This window comes from Salarias fasciatus, chromosome 5, assembly GCF_902148845.1.
Source record: "Salarias fasciatus chromosome 5, fSalaFa1.1, whole genome shotgun sequence".
NCBI classification, from domain to species: domain Eukaryota; kingdom Metazoa; phylum Chordata; class Actinopteri; order Blenniiformes; family Blenniidae; genus Salarias; species Salarias fasciatus.
In genome coordinates, this window is record NC_043749.1 from 25,269,855 (window position 1) to 25,290,707 (window position 20,853).

Genomic DNA, 20,853 nt, shown 5'->3' on the forward strand with positions numbered 1-20,853 from the left:
TGAGCGTCAAACGCGGAATAAATCTGACGGACTGTCCTTTTCTTTCAGTTTGTAGTTCCACAGGATATGTTTGAATCGGTTATTATGTAACTCGACGTATGTGCTGCTGGATGGTGGCAAAAAGTCTTTTTGAGGCGAGTTTTAGGAGTTTCTTTGCTGGTATTTTTTACCAGTTTTATCATTTGATATCAGAAGCTACATTTCTAACAATGTAACTGATGATCTTTGGAGCGAAGAGTCTCTGTGTGACTCAGTAGTGCTGAACGCTGGACCTGGAGGGAAACCGTCCTGCACGTCTGGAACGTGACTCTGATTCAAGAAACCAAACACTCTCTACAGTCAGTCGTGAAAACATTTAACACATGATGGACTTCTAACGGGATTTTTCTAAACAGATTTTAAGTCTTTCTCTGGAGATGTGCAGCTGTCTTTAACGTGGATGAGTTCCTTTTTTCCTCTTACAATCTGAGCTTTTGCTCCAAGGAATTTGTAACTTATAGAAAAACAAAGGCAGAACTAATAGCTGCACTTCCTTGGTTTACGAGCGCTGCGGTCTGGTCTGACGGTCAGCAGGCTGCAGGTCGAAGACAGACCGACACGGTCCACACGGAGAAGCTGAACCTCGGGTGACTGCGAGTGGGATGAAGGTTAAAGAGAACTCGACTGCTTGGCTTCTGTTCGCTCTCATCGGATTCATTCACCTTGAAGTGCTCGAAGCGGAGAAGCGAGACGGGAAGCGGCTCCACTGTGGAACCGATCACCGCGAAGCCTCCTCTCTCCTGGATTCTTTAATAACAAGCCTGCATAAGCTTTAAACACCCTGTTCAAAACCTTTTTTTTTTTCCTTTGTTTTCTTTTTTTAAATTGTAAACCTCACTTTACCGCCAATCCAGCCACAGCGGGGCCCGCTTTGTCCCGAAAAGTGACCGCTGAGCACCGTCACATGACTCACAGAGATGGCCTGCGTTTCTCAAAAACAAGAAATAAAAAAAAAAAAAAAAGAAAAAAAAAGAAAAGAAAGTTGAAAAAGAGAGATAAACTCATCCAAGAGGCAGCTGAGGCCGAAGTCAACACGAGAAGAATTACAAGCTGAACACGTCGCTCAAATCACATGACAGTTACAGAGCAGGGTGGGTGGGGGCGGGGCGGGGCGGGGAGGGGCGGGGCTTTGGATGGCTGCTCGCTCAGGATGGGTGGAGGAGAGGGGAGGTCTGGCGGAGGAGCTGAGGAGCGTGATGGTTTCACCAGTTCTTCCACGTCGTCTGGAAGCCATCGCTCCAGCGCGTCCGGCTGGATGTGATTGTCTTCAAAGTAACTTTTTTTTTCTTTTTTTTTTTGTTTTAAACGTGTGTTTTGTAAAATCGTCAGGACTCTGAAGTCTGTGTTTCTCTGTCCAACATGTTCTTCCTCCACCCGCGGCCTTTCAGCTCCGCCCGGCTTCCGCCTCGGCGTCTCGCTGCCGTTCGTTTGCCAACAAACATGAAAAACGGAAAAAAAAAAAAAAAAAAACTCTAAGGAGAAAAACCGAGAGAAAGGAGGTCCGGTCGGGGGCTGAGTGGGGAGCTAGACGATGGAGTCCCAGTCGAAATCATCCTGGATGTCGTCGGCTGGCATGCGATGCATCTGGAAGTTCCTGGTAGGTATCATGTGCTGCTGGTTCATCTGTGCGTGGTGTCCTGAGAGACAAATCAGAAAAAAACACCATGAAAAACAATTCATGCCCAAAATAAAAGAAAAAGAATAAAAAAAAGTTACTGTAAAGGAGTCAGAAGAAGTAAAGCTGAATAAATTCCACCTGTTCATCATCTACATTTTCACAAGATAACAATATTAACTCCTTTGCCTGTGTTGTTAGTTATGAAAAATGATCACTGATAAGCCACACAACTCCAAATCACGTCCTTTTTCATATCTTCTAAAAAAATATTCATGATGAAGTGGCTTTTTTGAAATAATTGATGTTGTCCATCAATGAGGAGGAGGAGGAGGAGGAGGAGGAAGAGGCCATGTGAAGAGTCTGACAGAGAAGGGGTTCGAGGTTGTTGGTGGTCTTGAATGCATAAAGAAGGATCTGAACGTGACTCGGTCTGACCGGGAGCCGCTGGAGAGACGGCGGGACGAGTTCAGGATTAATTGAAGCTTCTGAGGGGATTTGTGAGGAAGACCGAAGAGGAGAGAATTACAATAATCGATACGGGAGGTGGCAAGGCTGCGGACAAAGCCGGGAGAGGAGGAGGAGGAGGAGGAGGAGGAGGTGGAGGAGGAGGACCGTCTGTAATACCATCAAACTAAAATCCCGTCATAAAGTGTGACTAAAGTTAAAACGATCCGTCTCCATGTAAACGGTCACGTTGTTTCCCTCAGTGGAGATTCTCACACGTATGTTACACAACTTTGTTTTTTTTATGAATCACACAATGATAACGCCGCAGTGCAAAGCATGATGGGATTGATCCACCCATATAAACATGCACATCAATCCGATGTCTGTGTTCAGTTCTCATGTAATCTGAACTTTCGATCAAAGAATCAATCAGATTGATAAAAACTGACCACAGAAACACAGAAACAGGTTTGTGGAGGGTTTAAAATCAACTCAAAAGATAAAGAAACATATTCATAAGTGAAATACATGCATGTTGTTAGAAGACTTTTTCAATAATTCAAACGGAGCTGTTTTTTTTTAACACAATTTCCTCATTTGAGTTCTTACTATTGTCTTAAATATCAACTTGTGAAATCTGACTGCATTTTGTCAAAGCCAGATTTTCATGCACATAACATACCAGGTTTTATACAATTGTGTGGCTCGTCCCATCTCTATTCAGACAGATTTTTTTTTCTTGTTATTCATAAAGGTTTGACATTTTCTGACATTTACTGGTTGAAACGTTTGTTGCACAGAACTCAGTGAATTGTACCGATCAATGTCAGCGCTACATTTATTAGGTAAGACATGATAAAATTCCATCATTTTCACTGCATCTTAACATATGGGAGGAGGAATCTGAACAGTCTCGTTCTCTAGGTTGTTGTCCCGATAAAAAGTGCCATAGCAGCAAGTGTGTGTCACCAAGAGTGTGTGTGTGTGTGTGTGTGTGTGTGTGTGTGTGTGTGTGTGTGTGTGTGTGTGTGTGTGTGTGTGTGTGTGTGTGTGTCACCTGTCATGGTGGGTCCTGCGCTGCTCATGGGGGGCATGTGAGGATATCCTGGAGGACCCATCATGGACATGCTCTGTCTGGAGTCCATGTAGGGATTTCCTGACGGCAGAAACAGAAACAGAGCAGCGATCAAACGTCTGGACAAAACGCTTTTTAGTCACTTCTGCTTTTCTGCAGAAGAAATTAAAACCTCAAATAAAACTAGTGAAAATGGACAATCAAGCATCGCGTAATAGTAATAGCAATAATAATATTTAAAGACTGGTTTGAATTCAAGACAAGTTGAATCTTAAAGCCAAAGTAGATGGCCAGACTTTACTTCGATTTGCAAGAGGGAAGAAAAAAAAAACCCCAGTAGAAATACAATATTAAACTAAGCAGAAGAATTCTTCTAATCTTTGTCTCATTTTTTTTAATGCATTATTTTATGTCATCAGTATTAGAAATAATTCAATCATGGAATTACTTCAGTCGCTCACTCTTGGCACGTGTTCGAACAATAATAACTTGTTACTAGCAGGATTTTCTCTAAAGCGCTCTAAACCTGCAGCCGACAGCTGAAGCTTCAATTACATTGAACGTTACAGATATTCAGCATATTTTTTGTCTGATAAATTAGAGTAAATAAATCATGATTGATCTCATATGGATTTGTTCCGACCAGACATCGGTGTTGATGGAACAGTATTGATCTGATGGGCGTTTCACGCTGATGTGAGGTGAAATATTTAAATGAAGTGATGGTTTCTGTTCCTGTGACGCTCGGCTCTGGTCGGCTCTGGTCGTCCCAGTGAGCTGTGCCTGGCGGCGGCTGTGTAACCTGTGTTGAGGTGCTGGCTGGGTTTGTTGGTGTGCATGGAGCCGTGGCAGACCGGGGGCTGCACTGCCCCCTGTGGCTGGATCACGCCGGTGCGGGCGAAGAACTGGTTGATGGATGAGCAGAGGTCTGCGATCTGGGTGGGTTCCAGAGACCAGTTGTTCAACTCCGCTTGTCTCATACTCTCTCTCAACCCTTCGGAAAGACAAAACACACCATTAAACACACACAAAGGGAAGAGTCGCTCCTCTCTCTGCGCTAACATGCTTCTGTGACAATGAAATGTATGAACCTGCACCATGTGACTGTCCGCAGAATATCAATTTAATAAATGAGGAACTAATTTACAAACATGATGCACAGACTTGGCTGCAATATGTATTCATTATGTCAGTAACCTTCAGTGGGTGATATTTAAAAAACATCCTACCTTGCAATCCTCGACTGTAATTGGATAAACTGACCTGCTGAGCTCGGTGTTTTGGTAATTAAACTTGAAGGCAGTGCTATTTAATTGAAGAGCTCAGTTTAATTAAACTGGTAATCAACTCCACAGTGTCAACACTTCAGCGCTCAATCAGAAGCTGGGGCGCCGCTGTACTGTACCGGCTCCTTAAACATGTGTGTGTGCGTTTCTTTTAATCACGTATGGAAAAACCAGACACAATAAACTGGAATCTTCCTGAACATGATGAAAGAGACAAAACCAGGCAGTTCGGTAGGAGCTGCTTGTAGTGTCCAAACCGCACCTTGGAAAGGTGAAAGGTCGACCTCAGCCCAGTTATAGCTGCTAGCAATACGACAGCTTTCTTTCAGTGCATCCAGATTTGGGTACCAGTCAGACAGTAAACCTGCAACACACACACACACACAGCAGACCGACTGTAACATTACACGGAGAGAGACGGGAAAAATCAGGCGGCTTGTGGTCCGAAAAGCCAAGTTCACACCAGGGGCGGCTGCACATTTAATCCTCCTGACATGATTTAAAGGGCGACTGCACAGTAATCAGCGTACCTGTTATTAACTGCAGATGAGACAATCGGGTCAGAGGATGCATTTTCACGGTAGCTTTTTAAATGGCTGCACAGTCGGGCAGTCTGCTCAGTGCCAAATGAGCGGGAGGCTGAGGCCAGAAGCAGCCAGACGCTGCAGTTCTGCGAAGCGGCCACTAGGAGGAGCCAGGAGACTCTGGACCGGCTCCTCCAGTCACCGGCTTCAGCACTGCTTTGTTCTCAGCGGCACAGATCATAAAACACATGAAGATTTACCGCTCGCTTCCTGAAACAGTTTCTCAGTGCTTTACGGATCAGAAATAACGGAATCGGCACCCGGGTGGAATCAGATTGAGCCGCAGACGTTGGGCCTCTGCTCCGGGCGGCGGACGTGTGATGGACAGGATGGAGGGGAAACGACAGGAGGAGGAGGGCGGCGGCGGCGGCGGCAGACGCCGGGGGTCTTACCTGTGTTGCAGGCCATCTGTTGCTGGGTAGGATGGGGCTGGTGGGAGAGGCTCTGGTGCTGCTGTCCGTGTTGGGAGGGGTGCTGGCCGTGCTGCGCGTGTTGGGAGGGGTGGGAGGGGTGGGGCGTGTGCTGCTGCGGGTGCTGGCCGTGGGACGGGTGCTGGCCGTGCTGGGGGTGCGCGGCGTGCTGCGGGTGCTGTTGGTGCTGCGGGTGCTGACTGTGTTGGCTGTGCTGGGCGTGCTGGCTGTGTTGGTTGTGTTGGTTGTGGGGGCCGCCGTGCTGCGGGAGGTGCTGTGCGTGGGGCGAGCCGTGGCCGGGGTGGGCCTGGGCGGGGTGGGACAGCGGCACCTGGCCACTGTTGGCGGAGTGGCTGTTGGAGTGGCTGTTGGGTTGGTTGTTTGACAGGCTGTTCTGAGTGCTGATGGTGCCACTGGGGGAGTGCTGATAGGAGCAGGAGGTGTGGGTCTGCTGGGAGGAATCTGACGGGATGCCCATCAGCCCTGGAGGACAAGAGCACAGCAACACAACACTGAGAGCACCGCAGACCGACACCCGACACCGAACAGTCTCGTACGAAGCACCACCTTTACCTTTAGTCCCTACCCGTCACAAAGGAACTCCCCAACAAGGACAAACACACATATCCAATGTCAAAGCTTATCGTTTCTGATAGAAACAATTATTTTGTCTGGAAATTAGCACAAATCATTTCCAGAGGCTTATTCTTAACTTTAAGGAATGTGGAAATTGTTCTACATGTTGCTTGAGCCGAAACAATTTCCCACTATTATATTAAGAATTTTCTCTTTGTCCAGTGATCAACTTTAACACAAATAAACCAATAATTCTCTTTTCTTATTCCTTCAGTCTGATGATTTTCATCCATCCTCAGAAAGATCAAACTTTAAATGAGATCAATTTGACAAATATTTGGCATATTTTTTACTTTTATAACTTTTTTAGAATTAATGTTAATAATAAATTATGCCTCAGGTAAAACACTGGTCACTGGCCAATACTATAAATGACTGGAAACACAATATTTATGTACAAACTGGTTGTGTAAAAAACAGTAATCCCTATACGTTAGCCTCAATTCTCAAAATCAGATGCATCATCCCTCCAAGATGAAGAAACCTCCACTAAAATCTTTGGCTTTGAGACCAACGCTGCGTCAGTAATCCACTAACTGCCCTTCAATGTTTCAACACTGATCACTGATAACCGAGCGTACAGGTCTGTGTTGTTTATGAACCTTTAGTGAATCTGTGAAACCTCCAGAGGACAGAATAAACTCTTATTTGCAAATCATTTGAATTTTTTTTTCCTAATAAAATTGAGGGTTTTCTTTTCAAATTCCACTGTCTGTGCTTGCTCTTATGGAATTATTGGGTGTTTTTTAAATTTTTTATCTGAATATAAAGCAGAGTAGAATCGACTTATTATCATGATCCTATATATGATGAAATTACAGTGTGCCATGAGACAGCTGTGTTGTAATTAGTGCAATACAAATTAAACTGAAATTAGGTTTTTTTTTAATGAACCGGTTTGCTAATTGATTACAGTGTCTGAGCAGCTCTTTTACAGGAGGTCAATATATCAACTCACAGCAACTGCAACTGTAGACCTGGTTAGCTTTGATGCCCCACACCCCAAACTCAAAGCTGAGACTTAAATTAGTTGATAAAATACACAAATAGAAAGGGGGAAAAAAATCCCCCAAACTGAAAAAAATAAATGTTGCAATCAATGTCATATTTACATATAATCTCCATCCTGATGCCGTCAAGGCTTAAGATGAAGGTTGAAATCACTAAAGTGTACACTAAAATCTGTGCTTTAGACTTTTTGTGTTGAGGTACCATATAAAGAGTGGATTTGTATGCATTTTGCAATCCAAATCTCAGGGAGAGGAAGGGTTAGCTGCAGGCTGGCCTTCCGTCCGAACAGACGAACAGGCTCTCGTGGCTCCACAGCTTGAAGATTATACCTTAAACACCAAGCAGACCCGATGGATCACGGTTTACTCTAAAGCAGACACTTGTGCTGCATGCTGACTAACCTGTGTCAATTCCACCTTCAAGAAAACACCTTTTGCAAAACATTATTTGAAGGATGAAGCTCCTGATTCAGGAAGCTGCTACCGTACATGAAAGCAGCCAAATGCAGCAAAAGGAAGGACATTTCTTTGTTCTACTTCCCTTTGTAGTTTGAAAGACACTTGCATTTGTAGGATGAGCAATAAAGCTGAGTAAATGGAAAAACTTACCAAACCCTCTGTCACTTAACTGACTTCTTCAATTAGACTTCAATTTGGAATTTAAAGAAATGGTAATCTAACCTTTCCTTCTAACTTATGGAGAAGAATCAGCCTCAGTAGTGTGTCAATGAACACAGTCGCAACAACCAGGTTCTCCCTCCTCACGCTGCTCATCACACAAAGGAGGCATGATTTCAAAGCAGACATAAACCAGCTTTTCTGTCATATATAAGTTCCTTTTTTTTTTAAGTGTTGGGACCACAGGAGCCTCGAACATTTCTAGGTTTGGAATGAGTGTGTACATTTAGTCAGATTTTTGTGTTTTTTAACCTCGGAGTAGGACTTTCAAAAGGTTTACAAACACTGAGGGCAGAGTCTGCAGAGTTTAACATTCCTGCTTCATTTCCCACCTTCAGCTACATTTAAATTCCTCCACTGCACACACTCTGATGATTAGAACCTGAGTTAGAACTGGAATTGAGCTTAAATTTAGGCCTGCTGCTGAAAGAGCAGGAGTGACGTTCGCTCAAACCCAGACAGTGTCTGGCTCATCACTTGTAAAACACACACTGCTTTCGGTCATCTATCTTGGTATCTTCCAGTAATGGGGCGCGGGCCTCCCGTGTTTAAGTGGTTTTACACTTCGGATAAACCAGCTGCCATTTTGTTGGCTCGGGGTGTGACTCAGCATCGACGGGGGGCTCGGACGGCGGCGGCGTCTCCAGCTGCAGAGCCTCTGGATCGCCTCTTTCACAGACCCGACTGAAGCATGAACATCTGCACAGCCAACTGCAATCACGCGAGTGGCGGGGAGTGGTCTTAAGAGGGCCCGTCCTTCACAGCTTTGGCACAGTAAACCTATTTCACTGGAGTGCTTTTAGAGCTGACTCCAGCCCCGCACCTCCACAATCGGCACGTAACACTCACTGCAGGGGTGACAAAGGTGCATCTCTTATCGGCACAGAAAGCCCATTGTCCAACTGGGGAAATACAGAAAGCAATTAACGCGGCAGCAGAATAATAATGCGAGCTCATTACCTATTATCAAAGCCAGTGAATTAGCTCACTGTCTACAGCGGCAGAGTGTGAAATCCTCTAGCTTGATTATTTACGCTTTTTAATTGCAAGAGCTTGTCTGACTAAGAGATTTCACTTTTATGCGCATGAAAAAGGTAACAACTTTCAACTAATGAAACATAGATGATAGATTAAAGGAGAGGAACTCTTTGAAAACATTAGCATGAAATGCATTTGATTTGGGAAAGTAGGTTATACACAGAAAGCCGCGTAGACTTTGCTCACAACTTGCTTGTCAAGTGCTCCACGTTTATCAGTCAATCAGATTACAAGCAAAACGGCTTTTTGTTCAGCGGGGACTCGCCGCCCGTTTGAAAGCTGCACGCTGGCTCCATCGCGACTATCTTTCAGGACGCCGATTCTCCATCATTATGACAAACGAAGCGCCAATCCAACAGATTTACAGTAACCTCTGATGAAACGTAACCTACATGACAGACTTTCAAATGTGACAGGAAGCAGGAAACCTTCATGTCACACGAAACATTAAAGTACAGATTTAAGCAAAAAATAAATGCTTTGACATCTCTTTACACTCTTGAATTAAATATTTAAACCTCACATTCCGTCAAACAACTCGTCTCTGTATTTGATACTATTGATCAGAAAATCCTACTGCGGAGACTGGAGCAGATCACTGGGATTAAAGGGTTTCAATCATATTTATCAGACAGATTCCACTTCGTTAATGTTAATGATGATTCTTCAGCTCAGGTCAAAGTTAAACATGGAGTTCCACAGGGTTCTGTCTTAGGACCTACACTCTTCACAATATACATGCTTCCTGGAGGGAATATCTGCAGGAAACACTCCATTAACTTCCACTGTTATGCAGATGATACACAGATCTAATTATGCATGAAGTCAAATGACACCGATCAACTTGTCAAACTTGAGGCTTGTCTTCAAAACATTAAAAAAAACAAAAACTGGGTGAGTTGTAATTTTGTGATCCTAAACTCAATAGACAGAAGATAAAACAGAAGTTATTATATTTGGCAATAAACAGAGAAAAAAAATATCTCAACATGCAGTGACTCTGGATGGTGTTGCTTTAACCTCCAGTAACACTGTGAGGAACCTGGGAGTGACCTTTGACCAGGCCTTATCCTTTAACTCCCACATGAATCAGGTCTGCAGGACCTCCTTCTTTCACCTGCGTAATATTTCTAAAATTAGGAACATGCTGACTCAAAGCGATGCTGAGAAATTAACCCATGAATTTGTTCCCTCCAGAGTAGACTACTGCAATTCCCTGCTATCAGGGGAACAACAACTGCCTAAAAAGTCTCCAACTGGTTCAAAATGCTGCAGCAAGAGTTCTGACAAAAACCAGCAGGAGAGATCATATCAGCCCAATATTAGCTTCTCTTCATTGGCTTTCTGTTAAATTTAGAATAGAATTTAAAATACTTCTTTTCACCTATAAAGCTCTGAACAACCAGGCCCCATCATATCTTAAAGACCTATTAGCCCCAGGAGAGCGCTTCGTTCTCAGAGTGCTGGTCTGCTGGAGGTTTCTAGGTTCTCTAAAAGTAGAACAGGAGGTAGAGCTTTCAGCTATCAGGCTCCTGCCATGTGGAACCGGCTCCCAGTTTCAGTTCGGGAGGCTGACACAGTCTCTGCTTTCAAGACTAGGCTTAAGACCTTTCCTCTGTCTGTCCTTCTATCCCCTCACCCCAGCTGGAGCAGTGGAAGCAGTCACCTCTGAGCCTGGTTCTGCAGGTTTCTTTGTTTTAAAGACACTTTTTTCCTTTCCACAGTCACTTTATTCCTGCTCTTGTGAAACTGTTGCATTTTTCTCTGTGAAAGTGCCAAAAATTCACCGTGTTGTACTTGGTGCTATTTAAATAAAGCTGAATTGAATTCTGCTCCTGCATGTAAAATGAGGTCTTTTTTTTTTAAACACCATTCTGGTAAAAGATCATGAAAACACAGCGCGGATTTGCACAGTGGGTCTGTTGAATACCTGCTCACCTCTCTGTAAAGCTCATTAGTGCCTAAAGACTCTCTCCAGCCCCAGCTGCTAAGAACAAACTCACATTAGGAAAATCGTTCTGAGAATCATCCTGTTCCTTGATAAGTGAAGCTTAGGCCCTCCATTAGGTTTCCACTTGATGCTCCCATGAGGCCACTCACCTTGTTGGCTGAAGGACTGCTCAAAAACAGACTTGTAAAGGCTGCGGAAGGAGGCACTAAGATCTTCAAACTCTGAGAACAGGAGCTGCTTGTCCCTGTCTGGCATGTTGTACTGGGACTGCGGGGGCTGCTGGAGGCTCATGGACTGGGACACGGGCTCCGGGTGACTGGTCACCTGGAGAGACAAACACAGGGAGGAGGGTGAGGATTTGCAGCAGCTTGATGCTGAAAGACTCTGCTGAAGCAGCTACAGCTCTGCTACACGTACGAGGCACACCGCAGACTACAGGGGCGGCTGCTTCTAGAAGGATCACTGATACGTACTGGATGAAGATACCTGCCGCGCTCGTCTGGTTACTGAGCCGTGAAAACAGAAGAGAGAAAATCTCAACATCAGAGGCTGTCAAAGTGAGGAGCAGGACCCCTCCAGGGGTCGCCACACAGTTTAAAAGAGGGCAGAGCAGCTGGGAGAGTGAGGATCAGGAGGAAAGCCTTTTCCGAACATCACTCATTTTCATAGTTGACGAGAAGCTTTTTTTGATCATTTACTAGTGTAAGAGTAGAAAAAGGTGAATGTGAAACTTTAGCATCTCCACGTGTTTCTAGAATTTTCACAAAAATATCCAACGACGAAAGAAACCCCACGTTCTGCAGGTCAGCTTTATTTAGCGTCAGTAGTAGATTTCAAGTTTAAAGGACTGCCCTCCTCTGGGTAGCGCCAGAGAGCTTTGGGAAGGGTGCAGCACGGAAATGTGTTTTCTGTGGGGCAAGTATTCTCAGGTCAGGAAACTTCGGCTTTTTCGAGCTCAGTGTTTTACCTGTCAATGTCAGAGGGAGGGCTACACGGCTTTCTTAGTGGTGGTAATATCCTTTTAGACAGTTTGCATGTTCTCCCTGGGTATTCACAGGCTTTTTCTGGCTACTCTCCTCTTCCAGTCAGAAGAGTTTGAGATCAAGTGGACATTCTGAGTGAGTGAGTGAGTGAGTGAGTGAGACTGTTTCTCTGTTTGCCCGCTGAAGGACGACGCACCTGACTCACGACCACCAAGGTGGATGGATGGATCACGGTTCGTAATATTATCAATTACTGAAGTTTCTCAGTAAGTGACTGTAATTGCATTGACGACTCGGCCAGTTTCTAACCCATTCTGGATGACAGATCCTCCGCAATCTGATGCACCACCAGGGACAAACTATCAGTTATTTTGCACAGTTTTTTTAGCTGAATTCAACGCGGCTCCAATTCAGACAAATTCAATTGATGGATCAGAAGTCTAACTGTGTTCGCAGCTGCAGAAATGATTTATTAACCAGGTATTGTAAATTAAAAACATCTAGCTGAGAGCTGTGCTTTTTATTGCCTATGGACTCCAACAGCTTTCAACAAAGATACCTAATTATATAAAACTCATTAAAAAGTCGAACATTCACCCAAAAAACGAGTACTTGGTGTGTGTGGCGTGAGAATTAGAGTTGGAGCTGTGTGAGGGGGGCTCGACCTCGCACACTCCATCCAATGTTTCATTCAAAGTGGGAGATGAGCACAGAGTCAAACACGGAGGACTGTTTAATTGTTGCGATGAGCGACTGTAACGGTGTTTATTTCTGTCTGAAGGGGTGTCAGTCATACGGAGCACGGAGAACAATTACACAAAGCAGGTCAGCGCTCACCGCCTCGGCTCACACGGCATTAAGAGAGCAACTCAAACGGACACAAAGCCAATACCCAGGTGGCTAAGCAAAATGTATTTAAAACAAAATCAATAGCAATACCTTGTACAAATAAGCAGCCATTTTATCCATGTATTTGTGTGGGCAGTCGATGTTATGTGCGGCCCCTGGGTGCGAGACGGCGAGCCGTGTTCCCTTCCCGCAATGAGTTTGTCAACGAGATTCATCGGGCGGCCCTACACAACCATCGCTATTCCACCAAGTAGGACCTGACCTGCGTCCACCGCGGGCGCGCTTTACGAGAGAGGTCGCTACCGGTTTTTGATCGCAGCGTCTTCGCGGCCCGATATGTGGGCAGAGCGGCTGAAGAGCGCGGCTCGCACAGCGGCCTGGGTAAGAGTGAGGAGGTGATAATACAGCCAGAGTGTTTACTGCGAGCTGCTGCTTTGCCTGTGAGAGTGAGAAAGAGAGAAAGACGGAGAGAGAGAGAGAGAGAGAGAGAGAGAGAGAGAGAGGGAGAGGGAGCACATCCATCAGGCTGAGCCGATCGATGCCCGGCGCCTGGAGCAGGGAGCACTCGAGGATGCAGGAGGACCACACCAAAGAGGGGGCATCTCTGGTGGGAGGACATCAGAGGAAGCGCTTTTCTTTGTCTCGCTTCCAGGAGCGTGCACATTTTTCTCTGTTTCCCTTAACCCCCTTCCTGATGTTGTACTCTCGCTCATGTCCACCCTGAACCTCGGTCTATTGCTGTCTACGGCAGGCTCCTCTGAAGACGGCCTCCCGGGACCCCCCCCCCCCCCCGATCAGATGAAATATGGGATATAGTACACTTTCTAAGTCAGGCGCTGTTTTATTTTCATCCATTCAGTGACTGCTGCTCTACTGAAGCTGAAAAATGTGGATGAGACGAGGGTTTATCATTTGGATTCGCAGAAAGAAATAATTACACAAAACTAAACATGAATCGCTTGTTATAAATGTAAAAATAAGAGATGCTCAGAAGCTGGAACGCCTCCAAATACTAAAAACTCCGTTTTCTCCACACGCTCGTCCCTGAACGGCAGGGACATTGTGTATCCTGTAACTATGAAGCTGCATCTCTGTACATGCATGATGCATTTAACCTTTCTATTCCTCTCCTGTCCATGCTGAGAGAATGGAAAATGGAAGACAAATCTACCAGAAAGCAGAGAACTAAAGCTTTGCAAACATGTACAAGTCACCAGTGAGTCACATCTGTACAAAAACACAGTAATATTCAATAACTTTGACAATTCTCCAGCCATTAAGTCAAACTCAATCCAGGCAGAGTGAATATAACTACACACATAAAAAAAGGGATAAGTAGCTGCAAATGACTCAGAAGTCCCGATTAGTCTTTTTCAGCTGAGCCTAACAAAGACGTGAAGCAGAGCCCCGCGATATTCGCTCAGCGGGGATCAGATGGCGGCTCGTCCTGCTTCTTCATGTGTCTGCTGCTTGTAGTTCAGAACATGTGCTGAGTCATGATTACGGGCGAAGAGCGGAAAAAAATCTAAATGTGAATAATAAAGTGCAGAAAAAAACCTATTTTATATGAGTTTTAGTGAGTCGTTATGCTGCTACAGTTTCAAGACATGATTGTTTTCTTTTTATATATATATAGCAGGTCTGTTTTTACATCCGGATTTTGTCCAGATCCTTTTGGATTGGTTACATTTTCAGAAAAAAAAAGTACACATTTACATTTGAAGGTTTGCATTGTGTTTGTATTTACTCTGTAATGAGCATTAAGTAAGGAAAGTCAGTTGGTGTCCAAGTAAAATGACCTAAGATGATTAAAAACGTTATTACTATCTAACCTTACATTTTCTGTACATTCTTTTATTGAAAGTAGGGTCCTGGGAATTTAGCCAAGCCAACACTTTACGCTCACTTTATTATTAATCTATATAATAAAATATATATTATTAAAGACGTAATTAAACGAGACCCACTATAGCTTTTTGCTGTCTTATAATAAGCTCTGAGTCTCAGTCAATGTGCGCTTTAACGGATCATTCAATCAAAGCTTACATGAAAGCGGAAGGTGTGTTTATTTCAACGCTTTCTTTTTATCTCAACACAGCAAGTCCCTGTAAACCGTACCCGGGATTCAAACCCGCGTTGCCCACAAGCCCAGAGTGTGGACGTGGAAAACACCCGCTCACTGTGGAGCTCTGTCGGTTTGAATCGTCCGTCTTACCGGTGTGTAGCTGTGCACGCTGCCCACACTGTTGAGATTGACGGAGGCCAGACTCTGATCAGACAGGCTGTTGTTAAGGCTGCTTCTTGGACTATCGCTCCCTTCCTGGTCTGTGTTGTACAACGCCACCTGAAACACACACACACACACATACACGCGTACGGGCATCAGAAACAGAAACACACCTTAATGACTGTTATCGGTGTCGTCTGGAGCCTCCTGGAAGGTAGAGCATGTCACGGGCACCAGAGATAATGTTAGTGTACATTTTATATGATGTTGCGTGGAAGTGTAAATCCGGTGTGTGTGTGTGTGTGTGTGTGTTGCAAAAAATAAATAAAAATTGCAGGCTGGCTTCTCTTTTTATTGAGTGCGATGTGTGAGGGACGCGGGGTGCTGCTCGGCACACTCCGCAGTCACACAGGAGTTTCCATGCGAGTGTGCGGAGGGGTCTGGAGACGGCCGAGACATTCCCATCAGTAAAGGTCACTCTACTGGCGATGTCAGCCACATCTGCTCACCAAGCGCAAACCCGTTTGGGACAGCTAACAAAGGATTCCAGTGCGGCCGAGACACTGACCTTTCAATGCAGGAGCGAAACTCGCCCGAGCACTTGAGGACGACGGTCTTAATTATCGTCTAACAAGGTTTAGTCCTCCCACCCTTCCCAAATAAAGTGCGCCGTCAGACAATTAAGACAATAGTAAGAAGAACAATCCAGATAATGAATATAATGATACCCACAGAGAATAGCCCGAGTGCTGAGGTCTGTTTCGTGAGAGAGGAATGGCAGTAATGCACCGACGGTGCTGCAGTGGAAGACGGTTTGGCATTTTCCTTCATGACCGAGCGCTGCACGGTGGCCCCTGCTCATCCCCGAGAGGGGAACAGAGCGGGCTCTGTGCTCAGCACAATGAGACAGCAGTTGCAGCAGCCTTGAGGCGGGCCGAGCGGGGCCGCTCGGCCCGGCTTCCTGCCTCTCAGTAGCAGCAGCGGCGGCGGACTGAAGCGTCTTGTCTTTGTGTGGAGCTGCGGCGAGCCGCCACAGAGGCCGCCGGGAGGTGAACAGGCTCTCACAGCTCTGACCGCCTCCTCTGCCGGGACCGGTTGGCCGGCTCACCAACACGTTGGTTTGAATCCGGGATGCGGAGCGGGAGACTTCCATCATATTGAGCCTTGAAAACGGAGCTGGGCTCCCACATAGAAATCACAAGGAAGCCAGAGGAGGCGCCTTTTCCAAGAATGCCTCTTTATCCTTCCTCGCAGTTTTTAACTCGGTTTTTATATGAGAAAAGGATAAGTGGAGTTTAAAACTAATAATTGTTTTAATGAAAACACACATTTCTAGAATTGAATATGATGCAAATGTAATGAACTTTACATATAAATTGCATTTTGTCGCTCCAGCAGTCCCAACGCTCTTTACATGATCAGACGCATTGATGCAGTGGCGGCTGCAAAAGACATGCATCTTTTAAAATCAAACATTTCTAAACCTAGTTTTATGTCAATTTATATTACAAAAAGAATCATAATCAGGATTTAGGTTTTTGGATTGTATGTAGCCAATAAAACTGGGAAAACTATTGTTGTGCACACAGGTGAAAATCAAACAAGGAAGCCATAGTTTCTGCGCCACAAACTGCCTCCTGTCCTCGGGAGCGTGTGCTGCTTCTTAATGCTGCATCCAACAGTCACTTTCTGACAAAATGTCACCTTAAAAAATTCATTCGGAGGCAGAAAACATCGTCCCAGCCACACGGAGGGAAACTTCACATGAAGTCAGAAAACACCGACAATTGAAGACAAGCTGTAAATCTTTTATTTTGGGTTGTTTTTGTTCTGGGTCTGCACAGTGGTGCAGTGGTTAGCACTCTCGCCTCACAGTGAGAGAACGCATGGTTTGGGTTCGGGCTGGGGGAGGTGGGGGGGGGGGGCTTTCCGGGAGGAGTTTGCTTTTGTTTTTCCCCTGACTGCGTGGGTTTGAAAAACACTATAAAAACAACGCCAAGCAAATTGGAAAAAAACTCAGAGAAAACTTGTATTTAAAAAAAAAAAAAAAAAAATTCTGAAGAGTACTGGACACAGCAGAGCCGAGCTGAGATATTGGTGATGCTGCCAAAAAAGACTGCAAACTAGCATTAGCCTCAAAGCCACGCTGTCAGGGTCAGTGTGTGAAAACATGCATAATGCAGCAGCTATAGGAGAAGTTTTTTTTTTAATTATTTTTGGACATTTCACTTTATTTTGCACCAGAAGGTTTCATTAAAATTGGCTTAATGTAGAGACTGGATTACATTTCAGTCGTAATTATTTGGTTTTGCAAAAATATTGACATTCTCACCGTGCATATTCTGCACAACGAAGAAGAAAAACTTTTAATTTTAAATGTAAAGGTTATTAAGGCACAATTTTATCAGTTCAGCCCACTCAAAAATAAAATGACTACATGTGGAAGCTGAACTAGAATTAGTTTAACAACCTTGAATGAGTCTCAAATTGCATTCTCAGTGATTGTGGGATTAATCTGGAATACTGTGAGAAAACCCACACAGAGACTGATCACCATGTAATCATATCTTAAGAAGACGATGACGGAAAAAGTCAAGCTACTATTATGAACAGCTGTATAATATATTTGTATGTTTTATTTTTGAGAAGACAGACATGTCAAACCTATTGCCTGGATGTCGGATTTTGCTAGAAGAAAATCTGACACGTCAGTTTTGTCGGTGGCAAGCTTTCTGACTTATTAAAAGCAAAAAACAGGTTGTGTCAACTGTTTTTAATTATTTTTAAGTGGCTTTGCTTCCCCATTGTGGTACATTTTAAAAACCCAGAGAGCGAACGCTGAATCGAGGCAACACTGTTCAAAGAAGCAGAAGGAGAGGGGGACAGCGAGGTAGTAAGAGAAGCTCATTAGGAAAGCGGAGCCTTCCTCCACTCAGTGTGGGCTTGGCTCCAGCGTTCATTAGCGTGAAGGGGAACTCAATGAGCAGCAAAAAACTGAAGGCTTAAGTACGTCTACAAAAATCAGCCCGACAATGCTAATCAAAAACAGCGTGCCACAGAAATATAAATGTTTTGTGTAATGAAGTCATAAAACAGGCTTTTAGCTTTAAGTCTCTCACCGCAATCTATTTTTACTCTACTCAACCATAAAGTGTGATGATTTCAAACCCTCGCTGCTGTGTGGTTTAACCCAGACCCCTCAATCCCCGGAGTGAAGACGCCCACTGGAGCGCGCTTCGTCACAGACTAGCACCCGGTCGCATCTCTCCCACGTAGGTGCAATTACGACACACACACATACACACGCACGTACTTCCACAGGATGTGCACACAGGTAGACCAGCGCGCGTAAATACAGACGCAGACGAAGCGTGCTGGTGCAGGCAGGAACAGCGCCACAGTAAATACTGTGCATGGCTAGCAGGCAGGCGAGTCAGAGCGCTATTCTTAGCAGTGAATTAAGCAAAAAGCCTGAGGTGTCTTTTACATGGGGGCCTAATCTGGAGCATGAGACATGGATTATGAAATCAAAGCAAGATTGGCCCAGGTGTCTCCGACAATGCCAGACCATGTTCAGCACAATCCCCGCACGCGGGATTCAGCAGACAGAGGAACGCTGCGCAGACGGGAGGAGAAGAGGCAAAAAAAAAAAAAAACACCAGACTCTTCATCTGCAAAAACTATTCCGACTATCCTGTCTTTCCCTCCATCATCACACCCCAGTGCCAGAGTTTCATCACCCTCAGTGTGTGGAGCACGGCCCCAGAAACACAGCTCTCGCTGCTGCAGGAGGGAAAGACAAGAAGTCTGGACGAGATGTAGAAAAACACCAGAGGGGTGTAAAACTTCTGGCGAGGACGGTCCGACGGAAGAGACAGAACGAACGAACGAACGAACGAACGGCGATTGTTGCTGGTTGGGTATTCGACCTGCCATTGGTGTATCCGAGAAGGCGGGAATGAGGGAGAGCGACTGGAATAGAAAGAGAGGGAGAGAAAAACAGAGAGAGGGAATTCCTGTGGCTTGGCACACCGCGCCGAAAGAGGCGTGGCCTGTCGTGTGTTTACAGTGTAAGACAGCGAGAAACAAGCTCTCTCAGAGGAGTCGAGGCCTCAGATCTGTTGCTCCAACACTTTGTCTCCCGCTCACTTTAGCACCGTAACAGTTTTTGTCACAATCAGATGAACAAATACAGACAAGTCGGAGCTGCTTTCTGACAGCTCCTGAAACCACACATAGTTTTTCTTTTTCTTTTTTTTTTCACAGAGGTGTTTTAATGTTTTCTGCTGGTTGCTGTTCTGAGTTATTTCACTGGAGGTATTTGATGGCAGCAGTCCAGATTTAACTGTCAGCTCTTAACATTAGGGTCCGATTATGCCGTCGCTGCGGGTGGAAATCGGTGCAAAGCACTCCGTAAAGAAAAGGGTCATCTTTCTTCGCTCTCAGAGCCATGAATCTGCTGAGGAAGAGGAAGAAAACTGCGGTTTTCGGAAACAGCCCCGAGCCAGTGTCACCGGCTCTCGTCACGACAAGCCTAAACACTGTGTAGCATAACTCGACCTACACATGCATGTGCACACAAGTCGCAAAGCACGCAGAACATAAGAGCCCCCGTGTCTCTCTCTCGCACACACACACACACACACACAAATACACACACAAACTTATTTCTCCTACGAACACCCCTGTACACGTTAAACCTTTTTTTTTTTTTTTTTTGTAATGCTTGCAGCAAATGAATAAGCGACTCTTGTAGGCTTTTTAAAAGTACTCCTGAGAGCTGCCCCCACTGGGCCCAGAGGATGAGAGCTTAAGGTTAAAAAGCCTATTTAAATTTCAGAGTGAGCGGCGCACTCACAGCTAACAGCTAGCAGTCCCTGTAGCTTTGCTCTATGAAGTACAAGTGTTTCCAAGCTTTTACAGATATTAGGAAAAAAAAAAAAAAAGATTTAAAAAAAAAAAAAAAAGTGGGTGAGAGCAGATGCAGCCGGCAGCAGGGGCGGTCACCTGCAGCGCGGTGGCAGAATGAGAAACACGACTCTGGGAGTCGCCCTCCAGTACAGGTGCGAGCACACGAGCCCTGTGCAGCTCGTGCAGCATTGTGTTGCGAGTGTGCGCGAGCCGGTGTGAGGTCTATCGGGTTACGGATGCTAAGTGTCAGCGTGAGCGTCGTGTTTCCGAGCAGACGATAACGAGGGCCGGCCGCCTGTTGTTGCGGCGAGGGCAGGTAGTTGTGTATTTTGGTGTGGGTTGCAACGAGCAGGAGCTTTAGGCACAGGAGCATATGCTGGTGTGCCGGTGTGTGTGTGTGTGTGTGTGTGTGTGTGCGTCTGCATCTCCCCCTTCACAGGAGTGAGTGCTCCTCTCTCTGTGGGGAATAGTGCTGTAGGTGGTTGGAGAAGTGGGTGGGGTCAGGGTGCAGCCGTGTAGCCAGGTGTGTGTTGGAGCTGGAGGCTGGATGGCTGGCTGTAGTACCTTGTTAGTCACAGTGTTGATTGCCAGCGTTGGAGAGGCACTTCCAGAGATCATACACTCCATCCCCAAAGACTCTGACTCCAGGCTGTACGGCGTGGAAGCCTGCAGGGAGTTGGGGGCGGGGTGTGGAGGCAGAACAACAACAAAAAAAAAAAAAGGGGGAGAAAAAGTCAACATAATCCAATTATTAAACACAAGAGATCTCACTACTGCAAGTTACGGAGAACAACCTGCATTTTATTTGCAATAAATCAGCTCAGTCGACACATATATATGCAATCAGGGCGGATGAAGCATATTCCTTTTTTTTTTTTTTTCTAACCAGTTGAAGTTGCAGCACGACATTAATCAGTGTTAACTTATGGAAAGTAGATACAGCAAAACAGGCTCGGAAATGTGATCAATTATGTTTCTGTGCACAGTGCATTCACACTCTGTCAACAAATTGGGCCAGTAAAAAGGAGCCCCGCTACCCTCGATGCCCGCCCACTATGTAGATATCAACCATCCGAGGTGACGGCAAGCGCGGAAAGAGTTTAATCTGCAC

At 45.3% G+C, this 20,853-nt stretch overlaps 1 protein-coding gene across 2 annotated transcripts in view; it reads right to left on the reverse strand.

The window, feature by feature from the left end:
- Nucleotides 1-1,501: 1,501 nt before the first annotated feature.
- foxj3 (forkhead box J3) overlaps nt 1,502-20,853 on the reverse strand; it is a 94,598-nt gene continuing 75,246 nt past the window's right edge. For both annotated transcript variants that reach the window (XM_030090839.1, XM_030090840.1), the window contains exons 5-12: nt 20,307-20,408; nt 14,820-14,948; nt 10,922-11,096; nt 5,442-5,942; nt 4,728-4,829; nt 3,982-4,173; nt 3,162-3,260; nt 1,502-1,676 (exon numbers count right to left, since the gene is read on the reverse strand). In XM_030090839.1, the coding sequence (XP_029946699.1) occupies nt 1,564-1,676; nt 3,162-3,260; nt 3,982-4,173; nt 4,728-4,829; nt 5,442-5,942; nt 10,922-11,096; nt 14,820-14,948; nt 20,307-20,408 (1,413 nt within the window). In that variant the 3' untranslated portion in view covers nt 1,502-1,563. The remainder of the gene's footprint in view (nt 1,677-3,161; nt 3,261-3,981; nt 4,174-4,727; nt 4,830-5,441; nt 5,943-10,921; nt 11,097-14,819; nt 14,949-20,306; nt 20,409-20,853) is intronic.